Here is a 19952-nt window from a genome sequence, read left to right on the forward strand (position 1 = left end):
CCTCTTGCATAGATTTGAAGAGTTTTAAAGCTTCATCACAATGCCCACTTATTCATGCATTCCAACATATGGTATCCTGCATGAGGAGTTGGTTGAATGCATCTCGGGCTTTTCCCGAGGTGTCGCAATTTGAATACATATTGACCAAATCTTTTCCAAATAATGCAACTTCTTGACATAATCATGCATCTCTTCTCCCACGATAAGAGATCCCACGTTGTAATTTACAATATTTCAATTTTTTCAAAAGTGACTACACTAGGACGACACTCTCATCTCACAAATGGACCCTCATAGAGCTTCATCATAGAGCTCATATGGACCCTCCATAACAATAGTTGCAACAAAGATACAGATCAATATGATGGTTCGAGTGATAACAATAATGGCAACAACAACCCCTATGATAGTAATCCCAATGGTGGCAATGACAACAAGACATGTTCTCATGTTGTCAATGGCACACAACATGAACACCTCTAAATTGTGTATGTTTACCATTTCATATTGATGTAATTTAATTGTTAAAAGCAAATAAACATAAATGTATGGGTTGCAAACCTTCTATCTATGTGGTTAAAGTAATGGAGGCACATTGCTTACCAATCCAAGCTTTTGTTATTAACGTAAAAACACATAATACAAATAAAAGCAAATGTTCTCTCTTCTCGTTGGGCACACAATCCACCCAAAATGGTTTCAAAGATGGAATGCGATAATCACCACATTGGCTACACACCATAAGTATGGTCGACATAGATATAGCAATGAATTATTAACGTAGTCATGAGAATGCAGATAACAATTTGTGATACTGCAATACTCACATAATATCCAATATATTGGGAACCTACAAGGAAATGAAAAGATGCAACCAACCACATCTTCTCATCCCCGTGACAAATAATGTGAGAAGAGAAACATCTCTCTCTTTGCACTCACAATCATGATCTTGAAACAAACAATGGAGCTTGGTGAGAACTTGATAGAGTAGATAGCATATGCACGTGTTGTCCTAATCATGAATGAGGAGTATCTCAACCTATGACGTTGCTTTTCACCATCAATCGCATCATACATAAACCTTACCCAACTACTCCAAGTTGGACACTTCAACTTGTATGTGCTCTCTATACTTAAGCATAGAAGTGAAAGATTTGAAGAAAATAATATATAAGCCATTTGACCATCTATCATTAGAATCAAGATGGATGTTTGTTTGGTGGGGATTAACCACCTCCAACACATTCATTATTTGCAACGCTTGCGTCCACTAAAGAATTTTTTTGTGGTCACAAAACATTGCTTTTTTGTTCGTGATGTATGATTAATAGACCACATTTACAAAAAATGAAAGAGAGTAAAAATGATGTAAATGTATTAGAATTTGACCAATTCTTTATAATTTTGTGCTTGCAATTCCATACGACTTCATCCATGGAAAGGAGAAACTCAAGCAATTAATAAATAATATTTCTAAACATTGATGATGATGATGGGAAGGCACCTAAACCTAAAGCCACACAAACAAAGCAAATGCCTGATGCGCCACACTTTCATAACAACATAACATTACCTTTAATGTTTTCAATCCTAAGGATGTAGGAGGTGCTTTTGTAGCGAATCAATAAAAGATCACCCTCTCTCTAAACCATAGAAATAATCCCATCCTTCTCCTCCCAGAAGTGAAGCTCTGGCAACACAAGTAGGGGCTCCTAGGACCGCAAACATTCAAGAATGGGTTTCAAAAGATCAAGGTTACATCCATCATCTCATCTCCAAGTGTCTTTGCTGCCGACAAATGAAGGCCATTATCACTAGTGCATGTCCCTCGCTTCGGGGAACCAACCTCTCCCCGCCTTTCCCCATTTTGGATTGGCTCATGCGTTGGAGGTCTTTCTAGACTCTGTGTTTATAAAGATTAGAAAGTTAAGTGGTCGGCACCGAAAGATGGGCAAACATGATGTGATATGGTCTTGACAACTGCCAGTTTCTCGAGAACACATGTTTCGATCCGAGCCATAGAGCGGCTCCTCGGTCCTTCCTCTGACCCATACTCATCCTCTCTCTAGACCGCACACTCGACTTTGCCTCATGGTGATGCCATCCTCTCTCTAAAGATGGGCAAACATGATGTGATTTGGTCACGACAACAACTGCTAGTTTCTCGAGAACACACGTTCTGATCCGAGCCATGGAGCGGCTTCTGAGTCCTTCCTCTGACCCATACTCATCCTCACTCTAGACCACACACTCGACTTTGCCTCACGGTGATGCCATCCTCTCTCTAAAGATGGGCAAACATGATGTGATATGGTCTCGACAACCGTCAGTTTCTCGAGAACACATGTTCCAATCCAAGCCATAGAGCGGCTTCTTAGTCCTTCCTGTGACCCATACTCATCCTCTCTCTAAACCGCACACTCGACTTTGCCCCTCATGGTGATGCCATCCTCTCTCTAGAGGCTATGCATGCATGTATGGGCGCACTCACACTCTCCAGGCCATTGCGAGGAGGGAGGACATCCTCTCTCTAGGCCATGGCATGGCATCCTCTCTCTAGGCCATGGCATGACATCCTCTCTGAAGGCCATGGCATGGCATCCTCTCTCTAGGCCATGGCATGACATCCTCTCTCTAGGCCATGACATGGCATCCTCTCTCTAGGCCATGGCATGACATCCTCTCTCTAGAGCAGGCGACGCGATGGGGGAGGGCCGCAGTCCGACGTGGCGCCCTTGCCTTGCGGCGCCTCCACTCATCCTTTCCACGTGTCGCCACGGCATTGGCTGGCGCTGTCCCTGTAACCCACGTTCTCTGTACCCCTCCCCTTTCTCGCCCTCTCCTTCTTCTTCTTCTTCTTCTTCTTCTTCTTCTTTCTGTCTTTCTCTGCCCTTTTCTTCCTTCGCCAAGGGTTTGCAGAGACGACGACGACGACGACGACGACGACAAAGAAGAAGAAGAAGAAACAAGAAGACTTCGACGAAAGAAGACTAAGAAGGGGACCAGTAGCCGAGTGTTCTCAGTGATTCCTATAAGCACTGACACATGCTACTTCAACATTCCCGGCATTTCTTCATCTCACTCTTTCCAACAATTCACTAGTAAGTTCCTCCTCTCTCTGTCTCTCTACCGGGTCCTTCTCCCCCCCCCCCATTTCCACCTTGCTCTTGCATAATGATGACTGGGCCTTCAGTATTGTTTGGCTTGCACATCAATGCTATGTTGATCCTTCACTATGCTAAGCTTAACATACACCATTATTGTGGAGGTTCATATGTCAAAGGCCACACTGGAGACGTGGAGCTTGGTATGGAAGAGATTGTTTAATGGAATCATGGAAAAAGGTTCACATGGTAGGGATAGTACATGAAGCCATGGACGTTCATACATAGAAATTATCTTATACAAAACCACGATGGTTCATATGTGGAAAGGATTATGTATGTGAAGCTACTGTTGATTGGCTAATCTAATCGAATATTACAACACTCACACTGGTCTCCATGGTAGATGATGAGAGATTCTAGGATTATCAGACTAGGACTCAAGTGTGACCTTTGTAATGTGAACACTACTAGAGCTGATAGCCTAAATGCAGCTGAAAGCCTAGGAAATCGGGAGAAATATTGCATGTTGTATGGTCCAGGGGTGAGATTTGTGATGTGGACACTAGTATAGCTAATAGCGTAGATCTAATGGCCTAGAAAAGCAAGGGGAATACGGCATGCCCTAGGATGGTGACCTTTGTGTAGTGAACACTACTGTATCTAGTAGTCTAAATATAACAAATGGTCTTCACTGGTTTGATGGGATATACCATCTGCTTTTCTGGTGATCTAACTCAATGTTCCAAAATGTCGATCCTTCACTTTGCTAACAGATATGCCATTGTGGAGGTTTTGGTAGAAGAGATTATATGAGAGCTGCCAAAGGCCCAGAAAAGCTAGGGCCACTCTATTATCAGCATGTGGCATGCTATAAAGTTATATGGTTCTCATGAACTTCTTGTATGGTCTAATATCAAATCTTTTAATCCTTCCTTTTGCAAATCCATATGCTGTTGTGAACTTTCATATGGACGAGATTATGTCTAATTGAATCTTGTGGCACCACAATTCAATGTAGATGTCTAGAAGGGGTTTACCAGATATGACCCTTGGGTTGTGAATACTCTAGCTAAATGGTTGAAATATAGCCAAGTTCCTAGAATACCAAGGGCTTCTTGCTAGTGGCATACAATGCTATAAAGTTCTATGGATGGATAGACGATATCCATTCAATGTTACTGTACCAGTATTCACATGACATTCTCAGCTTACCATGCTGGGGCAGCCTTTGATGCATGAACACCATTGTAGCTAAGATCCTAAACATAGCCACAGGTCTAGAAAAGCTAGGGCTCCTTTATTATTGGGACATGCTATGAAGGGCTATTGCTGGTGGGGGGGATTTGATCTACCCTTTTTGTTAACTAAAAGTGAACTCCAAATTATTTGAAGTTTACCAACCGTTTGAAAAATTGCAAAGAAACATTTTTGTGGTGTAATTTTGTTACCACCCTTCAACATGAAGCTTTAGTATAACTCTACTGCAGTCTATTTTCTAAACTAGAGCTCACTATATCTGTCTCAAAGATTAGAAACATCCAAGGAAGAGGGCATACATGCTCCTCTATATTATTTGAAATATAAGAGTGCATATTTATGCTCCTCTAAAACTTTTGAGAAATAGCTACAATGTAAAGGTTGCCTGACCATGTGCATAGGGTTGTCCATCCGATTTTCTTAATAAAGTAGGTCTGATCTGTTTTTTTTCCTATTGAGGCTCGACTTGCAGCCTGCTTATGTGCTCTTCATAATATGTCAAACTAAGCACATCTGTCAGATTGAGGAAATATATGATGATTGTGTTTTACTTCTTTTCATACAGATTAGAGAATGTTTTGCATATGTACTTCATAATTGTGAAATTTTCATCCCAATGATTTGTAGATAACTTCTGTCTAAGGTCATGTGAAGCAAAATAATGGATGGAGACAAATGATATTCCACAAAATCTAGCATAGTATACACTTGTTCATTTGTTTGCTTTCATTCTTTGCCATCAGTTTCCTCGTTTGTTCTGGTTCTATCTGTTTGTTCAAAGATAAAACTGATATGCAAACTTAAAATATGTGGCTGTGTGAGCTGATTGTGAAAGTTGAAATTTACATAAGAGCCAGTGAAGAAGATCTTGTAGCGGTGAACATGTTCTTGCATGACCTGATTATTTTATTATGAATTGAATAGCTATTTTGATTTGATAAAATGCTTTCAGTCAGACAATGAGTGGTATCTCCTTTGCTGTATTACATATTGACACATCTTACATTTTGCTTTTAGTTTTTAACACTGCAAGGTGCAGCTGTAAAGGAAATCTTATGTTTATAAAAATAGTGCGAACAAGTTTGCTAAGAATTGGACTGCCTTCTGGCATATCTTACGCATAATGTTGGTTCCTTGGAAATTATTGCCCCTCTCAGTTACTCTTGGATCAACTCGATACAACTACCGTTGACTATCCTTGAAGTATGTGGAATACATCTTTGCATGTTACTTGCGATTTCCAATTCCAATTCCAATCAATTGCAAAAACCCCTGTGGCGTTCCCCTCTACAAGGTACAGCAGAAAAGAAAAGCTTATGCAAATGGAAACAGCATCAAGACTTCAAAAAGAATTCAGCTACATGCTTGTGTTTCAGACACATAACACTAACTCTTTTTAACTATTGGCCCCTCTGTTATTCAAGGAGCAACCAGATTCTACTAGCTTTGAGAGTCCTCCAGAGATTTGGAATACAAGTTTATATGATAGTTATTATTTCCAATTCAAGGTTCAGATGGACTGCAATCACCCCCCTGTAGAATTCCCTCTCTACTCACACCACTCATGGTGATCACCCAGAGAATGTTGCATAACTACTGCTGACACTAGCGTTCCTTTCAATATTTGCAGAGTAAGTGGATGTCTATTGAAACCGAAAATAGGGATTTGACAATAATAGTGCCAACAAAGGCACCCGCCAATACCTCAGGGATCTGGAAAAAGAATCGAACAGCTCGTAAAAATGGAGGGGCTAAGAGGTGGGAAAATGCAACTTCTGAGGTGTTGCAACCTGTGAATTGGAAAACTCGGTCAAGTGCGTTTGAAGTAGGCACCTTGATATGGGGAAAACGTAGTGATGGAATATGGTGGCCTGCTGAGGTCAGTAGACGAGTTTCTTTGTTTATTCTATTCTGATTCTTTGAATGGAGTTTGCACTTGTTTTAAACATATGTATTCCGTTCATTGTGTACTATGATGGCAGTTCAATTGACATTTAACTTATCATGCACTCAGTAATCATAATTATAATCATCATGTCTATTCACTATGTAGTATAATTGATCTCATTTGTATCCGTCAATATTTGCAACACTTCCTATATTTTGACCTTCTATTGAGAAGAATAGTCCTTCATGATATTTACTTCTCGTTAATATGAGAACATCAATATCCTTTATGTGTTTATTCGACAAAGAAGGATAGAGATTTGCATCTTTAGAGTTTGATTTGCATCTTTAGAGTTTGTCTTGTGTTTGTCGTTTGACTCCCATAGTCACATAAAACGGCCGTTTCTGCCCTGGAAACAGCTGTTTCTAGAAGTGGGGAATGCTAATTTTGAATGCTCAGTTTCTCCTATACATTATGGATGATGGGAATGCATTTCCATATACTTTTCAGTCAAAGTTTCTCCAAATATGGAATGCTGGCATATATTTTGGCAGATTTGTTTTAGTGACAGTCTTGGTCCTCCACTTTATGTTTATGAATTGGCAGAAACTTAGTTATAAAGCTTGTATGTATTTAAAATGCTTAGCCCATTTGACATTTCCTGTGACATTCTTGAGTTACCAAGGATTTGTGTGCATGTGCTACACGCAGTCTGTGCTAAAGCTTGTCAGTTAAAAGGAATTTAAAAAGTGTGCACAATGATAGATAAAAGAAAATAACCAAAAAAATTAAAAAGCTCAATATTGAGCGGACAGATATAAAACAAAATTTATCATAAAAATGCACCACACATTATACTTTATCTGCAATATTGAGCGCTTAGATATAAGTAAATATTATCATGAAAATGCACCAGATACATTATCATTTATCTTTGCATGTCCCAAGAATGTTGGTGTAGAACCTAGGGTGGCAAAGTGACTTTTCTGTATCCCATGGAATATCCCAGGAATGGACATAACTTCAATCCGTTGTAGATTGTAATATGTTTTATCTTATATTTACAGTATTAAGGATAATCACTGTTACTTGCGAAAACATCTTCACAGATGAGTTCTATTCTCTCAACATTCTCCACAATATAATCAGAACTCTTTTATGGAAAATTGTGGCATTTCAACTTAGCATTTGCTTTTAATTTAATCATGACGACTGATTCAACACTGCTGTGTCCACTTTCATCTTCAATTGCTATATAAGTTTTTGCCTATGGTTAAGAGAATTACATGCAAAATTTGAATGCTGCCACACATATTGTTCTTTTCTTGCTTGCAGTTGATGACACAGTTTTTGTTTCATTTGAGTTCTGTTGTAGATTTCAATCTTGGAGGACACCACATCAAGTAAATCGAAGTATGATTTAGTTCCTGACACTATCAAACTAAATATTTATTCTACAAGTAATAGTTTTTTTAAAATTTTTAGTCAAGAGAGCATGTGCTTTGCAGATTAAAATTTATGCTTTAATTACAGGGAAAAAAATGAACAAGTATTGGTCAAGTTATTCGGATTGGAGGAAGCAGACAGTCAGCCCCTATTGTACGTTGTTAATATCCTTTGTGCCACCTTAATGCCATGTTGTGTAAAATGATTCTTGCGGATCCTTAATTCTATTGCTTCATTAGATAATTAAGGTTGAGTGTGATGTACATGGATTGGGAGAATGTGTTTTGAATATAATTGCCTATTATGCTTTCAGAAACTTGTAAATTATAAAATCTTGCTGATATTAGTCTCGTTGACTATTATCTTTGCTGCAGCAATATCTAGTTTCTAGGGCCTCTGGGTGCTAACAACCAAACTGCTACTCAGCAAGATAACTACTTTTTGTTGATGAGAAAACAAAAACAAATGTATATATCTTTTTTTTTCTTCAACAAAAGATTATCTATCCATTGAACCAGACTAGTTGCTGCGAGTCACACACCCTTATCAAAATCTTTCAGGGAATTATTTGCACAATTTAACTACCTTTTACGTAGGCGGGTTACTTAGATTACATAGCCAATAATTTTTTTGTGGTATTGAATTTTTTTTGAAAGGAAGATAGAGCCACTCTCCTGGTTTTACTACTCACGACTTGCGAATGATCTCTATGAAATTTAAGTGCTTGTTTTTTCCTACGTAGCTTCTTTTAATGTTCTGTTGTTTGAACATCTGCATCTTCATTCATCATATACTCTAGAATATCCAGATTACTGAATTATTGTGAAACCTGACTTTATCATGTTTTTTCCCCTTTTCACCACACATCCTCCACTAGCCACAATTCTACTCTCTCATCATCATCCAAATGTGTGGAAGCCCTCTTGGCTGTCCCCAAAAACAAAAGCTTTGGACTCTTGGCGTCAACTTTATCATTGGACATATATTCTTTTTCACCACAGTCGTGGCACCTTCACTGAAGAGCCTTTTGGTCTCAGCTTTCCACCATTCTCTAATAGCATCTCTTTCTCTTGGAGCAATACAGAGAATTCTCCAAAGGAAACTGGGGAAGTTCACATTAGAGTTTTCATCACTGTGACCAGGCCTTCGTTATTTTTCGGGAAAGGGCTCAACTGTGCTAACTTAATGCCTGTTGTCACCAAGCCAACTGCTTCCAGGTGATCTTGAAAGAGCGTTTTGTTCTCGTGATAAAACCCTCCTTCTCACCATTCTCCATCAGCTCAAAAGATGCCCAATTCTCAAGTATTTGGATCCTGGTCTCATTCTTAATCTCATTGTAATTCTGAAGAAATTTTCAGGCATTGGGCTCCTTTATTGTATGTTGAAAACCCGTGTCAATGTGATTACAACTGATGTTTGTTATGGTGAGGGCTATTTCTCATGCTCCTATGTGAGCAGATGCAGATACAACTCAGAGGATGTATGGGAATGAATATCCTAGAATATGTTCTAAGGTTCTTCCTTAAGAAAAGGGGGGCCATTGGGCACCTTTATTGTATGTTGAAAACCTGTGGCAATATGATTACAACAGTTGTTTGTTATGGTGAGGGCTATTTCTCACGATCCTAAGTGAGCAGATGCAGATACAACTCTGAGGATGTATTGGAATGTTCTTCCTTAAGAAACGGGGGGTTAGCCTGAATGGCTATCCACCTACCATCTTGAATGTGCACCTCCCATTGTTCACTCGTATGGAGTTGTGGCCTGTTCACGCCCAGCATTTACTATATGTATTGATATGCTTCTGGATGATAATTTCAAAACTAGTTTGAGCATTTAAAAATTTATATAGTTATTTTTGAATGATTATAAATGTACTGTATTTACCAAAATTTGCTAGAATGCCAGTGACATTGATGTATTTGACATGATGCCACTGATTCTGCCAGGTACAATTTCACCAGACTTTGAAAATTGTGCAAAATTATTTCGAACATTTACCTTGGCATGATCATTTTATTTGCCAATACTCTTCTCATCTTGGATTGATTAATGTTTAATTTCTGCCCACACTAATGGCTCACTTTGATGACCTAACAAAGAATCTGATTGATCATTGTGTAATTAAGCTATGTGTCTGCATTGCCCATGGTAATAGATCAAATTTTTGGCGTGGCAAAAAGATTGATTTTGATCACTTTATTAAATCATGATTATAGATTGTGTAACTCCTATGCCACCCTGTTGAACATTCTTAACATCAAGGAAAAAGAGTGGCATTAGATAAATTTATGCCATTCTCACAAATTTTGTTAAATAGTGTGGCATTATTTTTAAAGTTGTCTGAGTTAATATAAACTGAAAACGGGATAATGGAGAGTATTTTCACCGCATGATGTTCTTTTTTGCAGTACATACATAAACCTTGAGAATGTTCTCTTTTACGAAGAACACAAGGAGGAGTTTGTAAACCAGGCAAGTTACTGGTATATCTGTCCAAATTTTCGTATCTTAGCATATACTAATGCCAAGAATATGACATGCAGGCTTTTGCCATCCCTGGTGAAGAAGATAAGTTTAAGGCAGCTGTAACTGAAGCAAGTAATGCTCATGATAAGATATCCTGTGAGATCCTCAAATCTCCTCTAGGAGGACTGAAAGGGACTGAAATGCAGAACAGTCCAAGAAAAGGAAATAAGAAAACTTCTGGATCATGCAGTAAACCAAAAGAAAAACAAGAATCCACTCAAGATGAAATGCACAAGAATATGGGAAAACCAGGAACTAGAAAACGGAGGAGGGAAGGACAGGAAATTCAAACTGAGAAAAGCATAACTTCTGGAGAAGGTTCCATGGATGTCTCAATCGAGACAGAAACACAGTTTTCCTATAAACGAAGGAAATTGTCAGCAGCCCATCGTGGACTTAACAAAGAAAGCAGAGAAAGAAAGGATAGTACCAATAGTAGAAGTACACTTGATGAGAAAACAAAAGGAGATGACGGGGTAAGGTTACGATTGCGTCATACTTGACATTTTCATTAAGTTATGTTTATGGTCACATTTTGTATGCATGTGGAAGTTCTGTTTGAATTAATATCTGAATCATTGTGGTGCAGTATTTTTTTGAATGTGTAGTTTGTGACATGGGCGGAAACCTTCTATGCTGTGACAATTGCCCTCGTACATATCATTTGGAATGTCTGGATCCACCATTGAAGGTATGCACACTAATTTTGCTTATACTGTAAACCATTGTTTTATCTATATTAAGCACATCAATGTATTTTTGTCAAGCAGAGGGCTCCTCCTGGAAAATGGAAATGTCCAACATGTCGTGAGAAATTCCCAGTTATCAGTTCTCCATCTTTCCGAGTCTCAGATTCAAGAAGATCAAGGTCCATGAAAAGTATTTCGGAAACACAGTCAAGATCCGATGTACAAAAAGAGTGTCCTAGAGACAGACGGGGTGAAAACAAACGAACTTTCCATAATACTGTTATTGGTGACAAGGAGTTACCAAGGGAGAAAACAGAAGAGGAAATTGAAATTCACGCAATCTCTTCAGTGCATCAGAAAAAAAAGAAAAACAAGAAGAAAAGTGACCAGAAAACATTGCATACTGATGGAACAGATAATAGCAGTGCTTCTGTTGTACCACAAGTTTGTGTGCAATGCAGTGTTCCGGTTGGAGATGTAGATAGTTCATTAAAGGAAGAAACTTTATGCAAACAATGTCAGAATGGGAAGACAGATTGTGGAAGCAGTGATTCAAAGGAACCTGTAGTTGAGATTATGTCTAGCATTGAACCAGAGGTAATTTCTAGAGAGCGATGATGATATATTAAAGTCTATTCAGGTTAATCTTTTGAACCGAAAAGATTGTTTATAATGCAAATTTGAAAGATTATGGACTTCTAGGGTCATTGATGTTGTGTTCGAATGAAAAAATGTGATGAAGTTCATAGCTGCCCTATCACACTGTGCAGCGGATAGGATAAATGTATGTCCATATAAGATGGCCTGATGATGAATCCAGCCTCTGATGTGTGTAAAAAGTGAGTCTTATAGTGGGCCATCTTTGTACCAAGTGATATTTTGGGGCTGATCCATGTTATCTGGTTTTCCAAGTTAATAATATCAGTTCGGATCACTCTATTCTTTTCCACTTTGGTCATATTTAGATGGAGAGTCCAAGCTATATTTAGATGGAACGGGGGTAGTGCATTTTTACTTATGCCACGTGACTCGAACCATTGCTGCATTTCAGCATACCAACAATGAATGTCTCTATGTTCAGCAAGCTGTCTTGATGACATAAGTGCCAATCTTGGGTACCTTCGTTTAGGGAGCTCACAAAGACGTTGAATGCATGTCACTGATCGGAACAATGCCTCGGTGATTATAGGTACTGCTCTTTCTCTGCCCGGATTATATCATTGGGCACCGATGCTTTGCTCCTTATCATGTGGGCAATCATTGACACTAAAGGTCTCTCTAAATCTTTCCAATTATTTTCCTTGTCACACCAAATCTTCTCTATGAAGTAGAGACGTGAGGACTGAGAGCACGAAGGGTTGTGTATCCACGAGAAAGTCGGGCACAAGCACCCTCCCGTAAGGAGAACCTAGGCCCTGTAAATGTTATTCCTAGGTATGTAGAACGTGTGTATTCCACCTTTTCCTCTCCCAAGGATAATTCTGGTTCTGATCTGGTTACCCATGCTTGAGTGTGTTAAACACCATCACTTTAGTTTTAGCCATGTTTATTGACAAACCTTTGTCCATACAAAATAGATTTAAGGCATTTAGATGTCTTTGTAGTCCCTCCAGAGAGCAAAAATCAGCACAATATCATCAGCATATATTAATATTTGTATAGCTATAGCTGCTAGGCATGCTCCCGAATCCCCGAATCTCTCTATGTAATGTGATACCTCATCTATATAGAGTCCAAAGAGAGTGCGTGATAGTAGGCATCCTTGCTTCACTCCGATTGTGCTAGCAACCGCCTCTGACAAACCCTTGGAAGACCGCACTTTTCTTGACACGGATTCATAGAGTGCATAGATTCCCCATTGCATATCTGTAAGAGAGAGAGAGAGAGAGAGAGAGAGAGAGAGAGAGAGAGAGAGAGAGAGAGAGAGAGAGAGAGAGAGAGAGAGAGAGAGAGAGAGAGAGAGAGAGAGAGAGAGAGAAGAAATCTTGGTGGATATGAAGGTGCTGGCGACAGACGTTCCTTTGAATATGGAACTTCGGGATGAGTTAAAGGAGACTCGTGAATGTAATGATAAGAAGCCTATTTCAGCAATCCTGGAGGTGAATCATTCTTTTACAATTTCAGTGTAAAATGTAAAGAAGATTATGGCATTAAAATCAAATGGTCTGATTTTAGAAAGTTTTTGGAAACAGGTGGATCGAATATTTGGCTGTCGAATTATCTCAAAAGCTGGAGCATCTTCTTTAGCTAAACAAAACTCTTCTCCAGAAAACAGGCTTCAATTGGGAGTTCTAGAGAGTCCACAGAATTTTGAAACTCTGACAGTTTTAGATTCTCAGGGTTGTGAGAAAACTAAAGAAAAAGAAATAGGATTGGTTTCTTCAAATGAGTGCAAGAAGCATTTGAGTAGCAGCATTGAGAACCTGACAAATGTTGAAGAAACTGCAGATGCTTCATGCATCGCTACTACAGAGGTGGCAAAAAGGGAGGATATATTAAGCGGTGATGCAGTAGCTGAAAGCAGTCCTTTAGAATGTTTTCTTAGTGAAAGAGATAACTCACAAGGAGAAATTTTACCTATACTGGATAATCAATCTTGTGATACTGAAATAGAATTCTTTGTCAAGTGGGTTGGAAAATCACATATTCATAATCAGTGGCTTAAAGAATCTGATTTAAAGATTCGTGCCAAGAGGAAGCTTGACAATTACAAGTTTAAACATGGATCTATTCCTGTTAACCTAGTGGATGAGCAGTGGTGCAGGCCACAACGTTTTATCGCAAGACGCCAAGGATGTCTTGATGTGCCTGAAGTTTTGGTTAAGTGGTATGGTCTGCCATATGATGAATGCACTTGGGAACGGCTAGATGAACCTGTTATTAAAGCCCATCAGGAACTAATTGAAAAATATGATTATTTTGAAAATGCTGCTTTGAAAATTGATGAAGAAATGTCTGATGAAGACCAGAAATGTGGAGATATTCGCACTCTTAATGAACAACCAGATTATATAAAAGGTGGTTCACTTTTTCCTCATCAAATAGAAGCTCTTAATTGGCTTAGAAAGTCATGGGGCCGGAAGAGGAATGTAATACTAGCTGATGAGATGGGTCTTGGGAAAACTATCTCTGCTTCAGCTTTTATGTGTTCTCTCTACCAAGAGTTCAAAGTCAGTACACCGTCACTAGTTCTAGTTCCACTTTCAACAATGCCAAACTGGATGGCCGAATTTTCTCTATGGGCGCCGCAGGTGAATGTTGTTGAATATCATGGAAGTGCAAAGGCAAGAGCAACCATAAGACAGTATGAGTGGCATGCAACTGGTAACAAACTGGATCGAAGGAGCTATAAGTTCAATGTATTGCTGACAACGTATGAAATGATACTTGCAGACTCTAGCCAACTTCGAAGTGTTCCATGGGAAGTATTAGTCGTAGATGAAGGTCATCGGCTGAAAAATACTGAAAGCAAGCTGGTCCAACTTTTGAACACTTTCTCATTCTCACACAGAGTTCTTTTGACTGGAACTCCCTTACAAAATAATGTAGGAGAAATGCATAATCTTCTGAAGTTCTTACAGTTGGATGCATTTCCGTCCCAAGATGCATTTGAAGAGAAGTGTAGCAGCCTAAATACTGCAGAGCAAGTGGAAGAATTGAAAAAGATTGTAGCTCCTCATATGCTTCGTAGGCTTAAAAAAGATGCAATGCAAAACATTCCTCCGAAAACAGAACGAGTTGTACCGGTAGAATTGAGCTCTTTACAAGCAGAGTATTATCGTGCTCTTCTCACCAAGAATTATCAAGTACTTCGACAAGCAGGAAAGCCGAATCAGCATCAATCTTTGGTGAATATAGTTGTCCAACTTCGCAAGGTATGCAATCACCCTTACCTAATTCCTGGGACTGAACCAGAAAGTGGGTCTCCAGAATTTCTTCATGAAATGAGAATCAAAGCTTCAGCAAAGTTGACACTTCTACATGCGATGCTGAAGATTCTCAGAGAAAAAGGGCATAGGGTTCTTGTATTCTCTCAAATGACAAGGCTCCTTGACATCCTAGAGGACTATCTCACTATGGAGTTTGGTATTCAAACATTTGAGAGAGTAGATGGGTCTGTATCAGTTGGTGACAGGCAAGCAGCAATTGCCCGGTTCAACCAAGATACTTCTCGATTTGTGTTTCTTCTTTCTACCCGAGCATGTGGCCTGGGTATAAACCTGGCATCAGCAGATACTGTGATAATTTATGACTCCGATTTTAATCCACATGCGGATATACAAGCAATGAATAGAGCTCATAGGATAGGCCAATCCAAACGACTCTTAGTATACAGGCTTGTTGTGCGAGCTAGTGTGGAAGAACGCATTCTCCAACTGGCCAAGAAAAAATTAATGCTTGACCATCTTTTTGCTAATAAATCGGGTTCACAAAAGGAGGTTGAAGATATTTTGAAGTGGGGTACTGAGGAGCTTTTCCAGGGGTCTGGTCAAGAAGCTATCAATACAGAAAATGTCACTGATATTTTGACTGAATCTGATGGGAAGCCGAAAAGAAGATCAGGGGGACTTGGAGATGTATATGAAGATACATGTCATAAAGCAGGTCGACCATTGCTAGTCTGGGATGATGTAGCTGTTGCTCGTTTGTTAGATCGATCAGATGTAGCTGGTGAAGTGACAGAGGCAGAGGCAGAAAGTGATTTGCTGGGGACACTAAAGGTCAGTCAATTTACTTACTAGGCCTGATAACTTACATATTTTTTGTTCATTTTGGATTTAAATGGCAAGGGATGTATATAATTCATTCTTTTGTTCTAACGCACAGGCGTGGGATTGGAATGATCTTGATACAACTGAAGATCATGATACAAGTGATGCCATTTCTAAAGAAAAGGATGTTGAATCTGCAGTAAATGGAAATACTGCTGCCACGAGGCTAGCAACTGATGAAGACAGCAATTGGGACAAAATTCTTCGTACAAGGTGAGCTATATCTCAGTTTTTTTCTATTTTTATCCCTCTGCTATGGTGATTCTACAGGAATTTATGCAAGCTAGAAACTTCTTTGATTTTCCCCTACTAACTGCTGCGTTTATAGGTGGGAGAAACTGCAGACTGAGGAAGAAGGAGCTCTTGGGCGAGGCAAACGGATGCGAAAGTCTATTTCTTATAAAGAGGACTTCAATATTGCTGTGGCTGAAGTGTTCAACGAGGTTTTGTTTGCCAGATACCGTCATATTTGCTTGACAATTTACTGAATTTGTGCTTTGTATTTATTTACATAAAAGGGGGAATGCATCTAATGAGTGTGTATACTGTTCTTTATCAATGCTCTATATGTTTATCTTGCACTAAGCACACGTCTAGTCGGTAAATCTAAGTCTTTTATGGGCATATAATGTGGTAATGTTGGTACACATGCGTTGAGGATGTTTGAAAATTTATTAAAACTAGGTAGTACTTAATCAAATTAAGTGCACTGTGATTCTTGATATTTCTTAAAAGCTTATCAATAGGATTTTTTGCCTGAACAGAGTGATAAAGAGGAAGATGCTGAACCAGAATATACACCTGCAGGATTAGCTCTAAAAACTAAACAGTAAGTTTGAAGTCTTGATACTATGATCTTAGAAAGATATATCTTCGTATTTTCATGTGCTTATACTGGATATTTAATGAAACAGGGCAAGACTTAGAGCTAGGCAAAAGGAACGAATAGCTGCTCGATGTAATAAAACAGAAGCTGGGGATTCTTCAGTGCTTTATAAAGAGCCACAGGAAAATTGTGCAGTAAACAATGTCTCAGGTCCAGAAAACCTAGATGGACTTCAAGCAACTCAAAAATCTACAATTTTGCCGATTCACATGTTAAGACATCCGAGGCTTAATTCAATGTTTTCTGGTGCGGATGTGGCTCAACTAGGTTCAAATCATCCAACTAAAATTGACAGTATTGGTGTGAATTGTGGAGCAGCCCCTTCTGATGCAAATGGTTATTCACATATTAATCAAATAAAGGGAACCAATGACATTTCTACAGGATTAAATGCAGTACCAGTTTTAAGTAGCTCATCAAAGAAGGAAAATCTTTTGGATCATGGGGATAGAAGCAACATGAACGACTTAAAATTTCTTGGTTCATCTCTTGGGGTAAGGTATTTAAAGCAACATGTGCAAGAATTTGAATATAATCTTTAATTGGAGAATGATGATTTGATTTAAGCTTTATCGTTTTTTGTTATAATTTTGCAGGCTCAGCAATATCCTTCACAATCTGAAAATAAATCTGGCAACCCGTTCATTTTCCCCATGCCACAAGCTAGCACACAACTCCCTGACATGCTAGCACATCGATTTGGAAACAGGGGAAATGCACCTACAGATCTCAATCTAACAATGAATTTAGGGCTGGGAATACAGCTCAAAGATAGTGTCGAGAGGCTAAAATGTTCGTCCAACGAAAGATTGGATACCTTTAGCTATTCAAATTCTACATTTCCAAATTCATCCATTCCTAAAATGGAGCCTGATTTGGGATATGGGCTGAACTTGCTGGAACCACCTAACCTTTTTCCAAAGAATGACAAGCAAGGAAAGGCGTTTCCATTTCTGCCTTATCTAGGTGGCATAGAGCCTATGACTAGAGTTGAAGTGCCAGCAACCTGGTCAGAAGAAGAACTGGATGCATTATGGTCTGGTGTAAGGAGATATGGCAGGGGCAATTGGGTTTCCATGCTTCAGGATTCTAAGCTGAATTTCTCAAAGTTCAGAAGTGCTAAAGATTTAGCAGATAAATGGCATGAGGAACAGATGAAAATGTTTGATGGATCTTTGGATCTGTTGGGCAAACCATTTGGCAGAGATGGAAATAGAATGCCCAATAACACATTGTCGATTGAGAGAAATGCTCTTCACACTGGACTGAAAGATGTATTTAATTCAGCAGTCCTACCTCAAACCAAGGAAATACCCATACCTAAAATAGATGTGGAGAGCTTATATCACAGGAGTTTGAAAGGAGAAAATATGGATCTATCAGGTTTGCCAAATGTGGGACTTGACTTCAAGCATCGACTTACACATTTTGGTAGTGTAACTGGAGGGGGTGTAATAAATTCGAAGGATGATATTGCCAGGATCCACTTTCAGCATAAATTAGACCTAGAATCCATGGGACTGTCAACAACTGATAAATCAGGTGTAGCTTCCTCAAGCTATCGGCTTTTAAGTGGACTCAAATCTTCATCACAAAAAAACCCACAGCCATCACCGCTATTCAGTTGTAACGATCCACTGAAGGATGGTGAATGGCGATTCTCTAACCTGCCATTGAGATTCGAGAAAGGGCATTGTTCGGGACATATGGAACCACCACTTGAACTACCAAAGTTTCAGAATTTCCCTGATATGCTTCCCCAATCTCTACAAGATGTTTCACATTTTAAACCTAATGTAGATCTCCTGGCTTCAATGAAGCTCCCCGAAATGAAGGGATTAAGTTTACCTCAAGTCAGTGAACCATTAAAGTCAAAAGTGCTTCATAAGAACAGAATTAAAACAGGGCAAAATGTGTATCATACGCCTGTTAGCACTGAAGAAGATCCTAACAATTCTTCTGCAAGCAGCTTACCACATTGGTTGAGAGAGGCATTCAAACCGCCACCTCCAGTTGAACGGTTTATTTTGCCATCAACGATAGCTGCAATCTGCCGTTCTGTTGATCTAGTGTATACAGACTGCAAGCCTACTTTGCCAACATGGACTACTCCTAGCCCACCTCCTATGGCACCTCACAGAAAAAGTAGAAAAGGTAGAAAGAAACAAAAGCAGTTGTCAATTCTTAGCTCAGGCTATACTCAATTTCAAGAAAGTAGCTTGATGGCATTAGATGCAAGAAATCTTCCCCCTTTAATGCCAAATGGGCTAGCATTTCCTTCTTTTCCTTTGCCTTTTGACCAAAGTTTCAACTGCCGTGATCATGATAATACTGGAGGTAGTGTTGCAGAGTTACCTTCCCACTTCCCAATCATGACTAGCCTATCATTACCAGCATGCATTAGTTCACAAAGTCTTCTTGTGCCACCATTATCATCTACTCCGATGCCAATCAATCAGTTTGGGACACCCGATGCAGCTTGCAGCTCCCTGTCGCCAATCGAAAACAAACCATGGAAACACCAAGACCAGAGTGATTTCCAAAAGCGTTGGCCTTTTCTTGTACAAGACAGTGACAAAATTCATAACCCATCAAATCCTATACCCCTGAATGTTGAGCCTAATGCACCTGATCCACATAAGTCAAATATTGAATTGCCTAGTAAGGGAACGAGGTCCAAAAATGAGGAGTCTTCTAGCAAAACTCATTCAGAATCATGTGTAAAGATTAGTGATGCTCCTAAAAGCAGCAAGGATGATACATCATCAGAGGAAACTGTTTCAGATGGCAAAAGCAAAGGAGACTAATATACAAAGAGTCTTACACTCAGGGATTCTGCTGCGGTTATTCATCTCGGTGTATCTACCTTGATCTTGCAATGCCGATTACAAATCATGTAAAGCTAGATGGACACAATGGTTGCCTCCGCAATTATGTTATTATCCTGATTTGTATGTAGATTCTACACATCTGAGTAGGATGCTATAGCACAAATATTTACCATCCTCAGCTTGAGTTGGCCTCAGTTTAAAGCTTGTAAACACTTTGAACCATGAGTAGCCTTCATTAATCTTAGCTTGTGCAGCTTTGGGAAGCGTCAATTAAGCTTACCTTGTACAACTCTTTGGAGCATGAGATGGCATCGATTCTCGGCAGAAGGTGGTTACTCTTTCGAGCTAGTGCATACAGTACTTCTTGCTCAGGTAACAGTAAAAGAGAACAAACTTAAGCCCTTTTTGCCTCGATAAACCATAGACTAAACCATAACCATATAACCATAAATGTCAACCTTAAACCTTAAAACCCCAAACTTCTAACTTTTGGGCTGAGCTGTACAGAACATACAGAATCTAAAATATGTTTAGCTTTAGCTGA

General features: G+C 39.2%; 1 protein-coding gene across 3 annotated transcripts; it reads left to right on the top strand.

Annotated features, from left to right (window-relative positions):
• The first annotated feature begins 2932 nt into the window (after positions 1-2932).
• On the top strand, positions 2933-19952 carry LOC147867069 (protein CHROMATIN REMODELING 4-like). 3 transcript variants are annotated; one of them, XM_087314753.1, is made up of 15 exons: positions 2944-3104; positions 5998-6246; positions 7631-7668; positions 7789-7854; positions 10113-10176; positions 10248-10706; positions 10820-10921; positions 11001-11516; positions 12920-13018; positions 13112-15640; positions 15747-15904; positions 16020-16134; positions 16456-16520; positions 16606-17071; positions 17174-19952. In XM_087314753.1, the coding sequence occupies exons 2-15, from the start codon at positions 6007-6009 to the stop codon at positions 19382-19384; spliced, it is 7128 nt and encodes a 2375-aa protein (XP_087170879.1). In that variant the 5' UTR covers positions 2944-3104; positions 5998-6006; the 3' UTR covers positions 19385-19952. The 3 variants fall into 3 exon arrangements, with proteins under 3 accessions (XP_087170881.1, XP_087170879.1, XP_087170880.1); XM_087314754.1 differs by having other exon boundaries at positions 3011-3104; positions 5385-6246; XM_087314755.1 differs by lacking the exons at positions 5998-6246; positions 7631-7668; positions 7789-7854 and having other exon boundaries at positions 2933-3104.

Source organism: Azolla caroliniana, unplaced genomic scaffold (assembly GCF_043228905.1).
Source record: "Azolla caroliniana isolate FFs.n. ecotype wild unplaced genomic scaffold, voAzoCaro1.0.p SCAF_2, whole genome shotgun sequence".
Classification (NCBI taxonomy): Eukaryota; Viridiplantae; Streptophyta; class Polypodiopsida; order Salviniales; family Salviniaceae; genus Azolla; species Azolla caroliniana.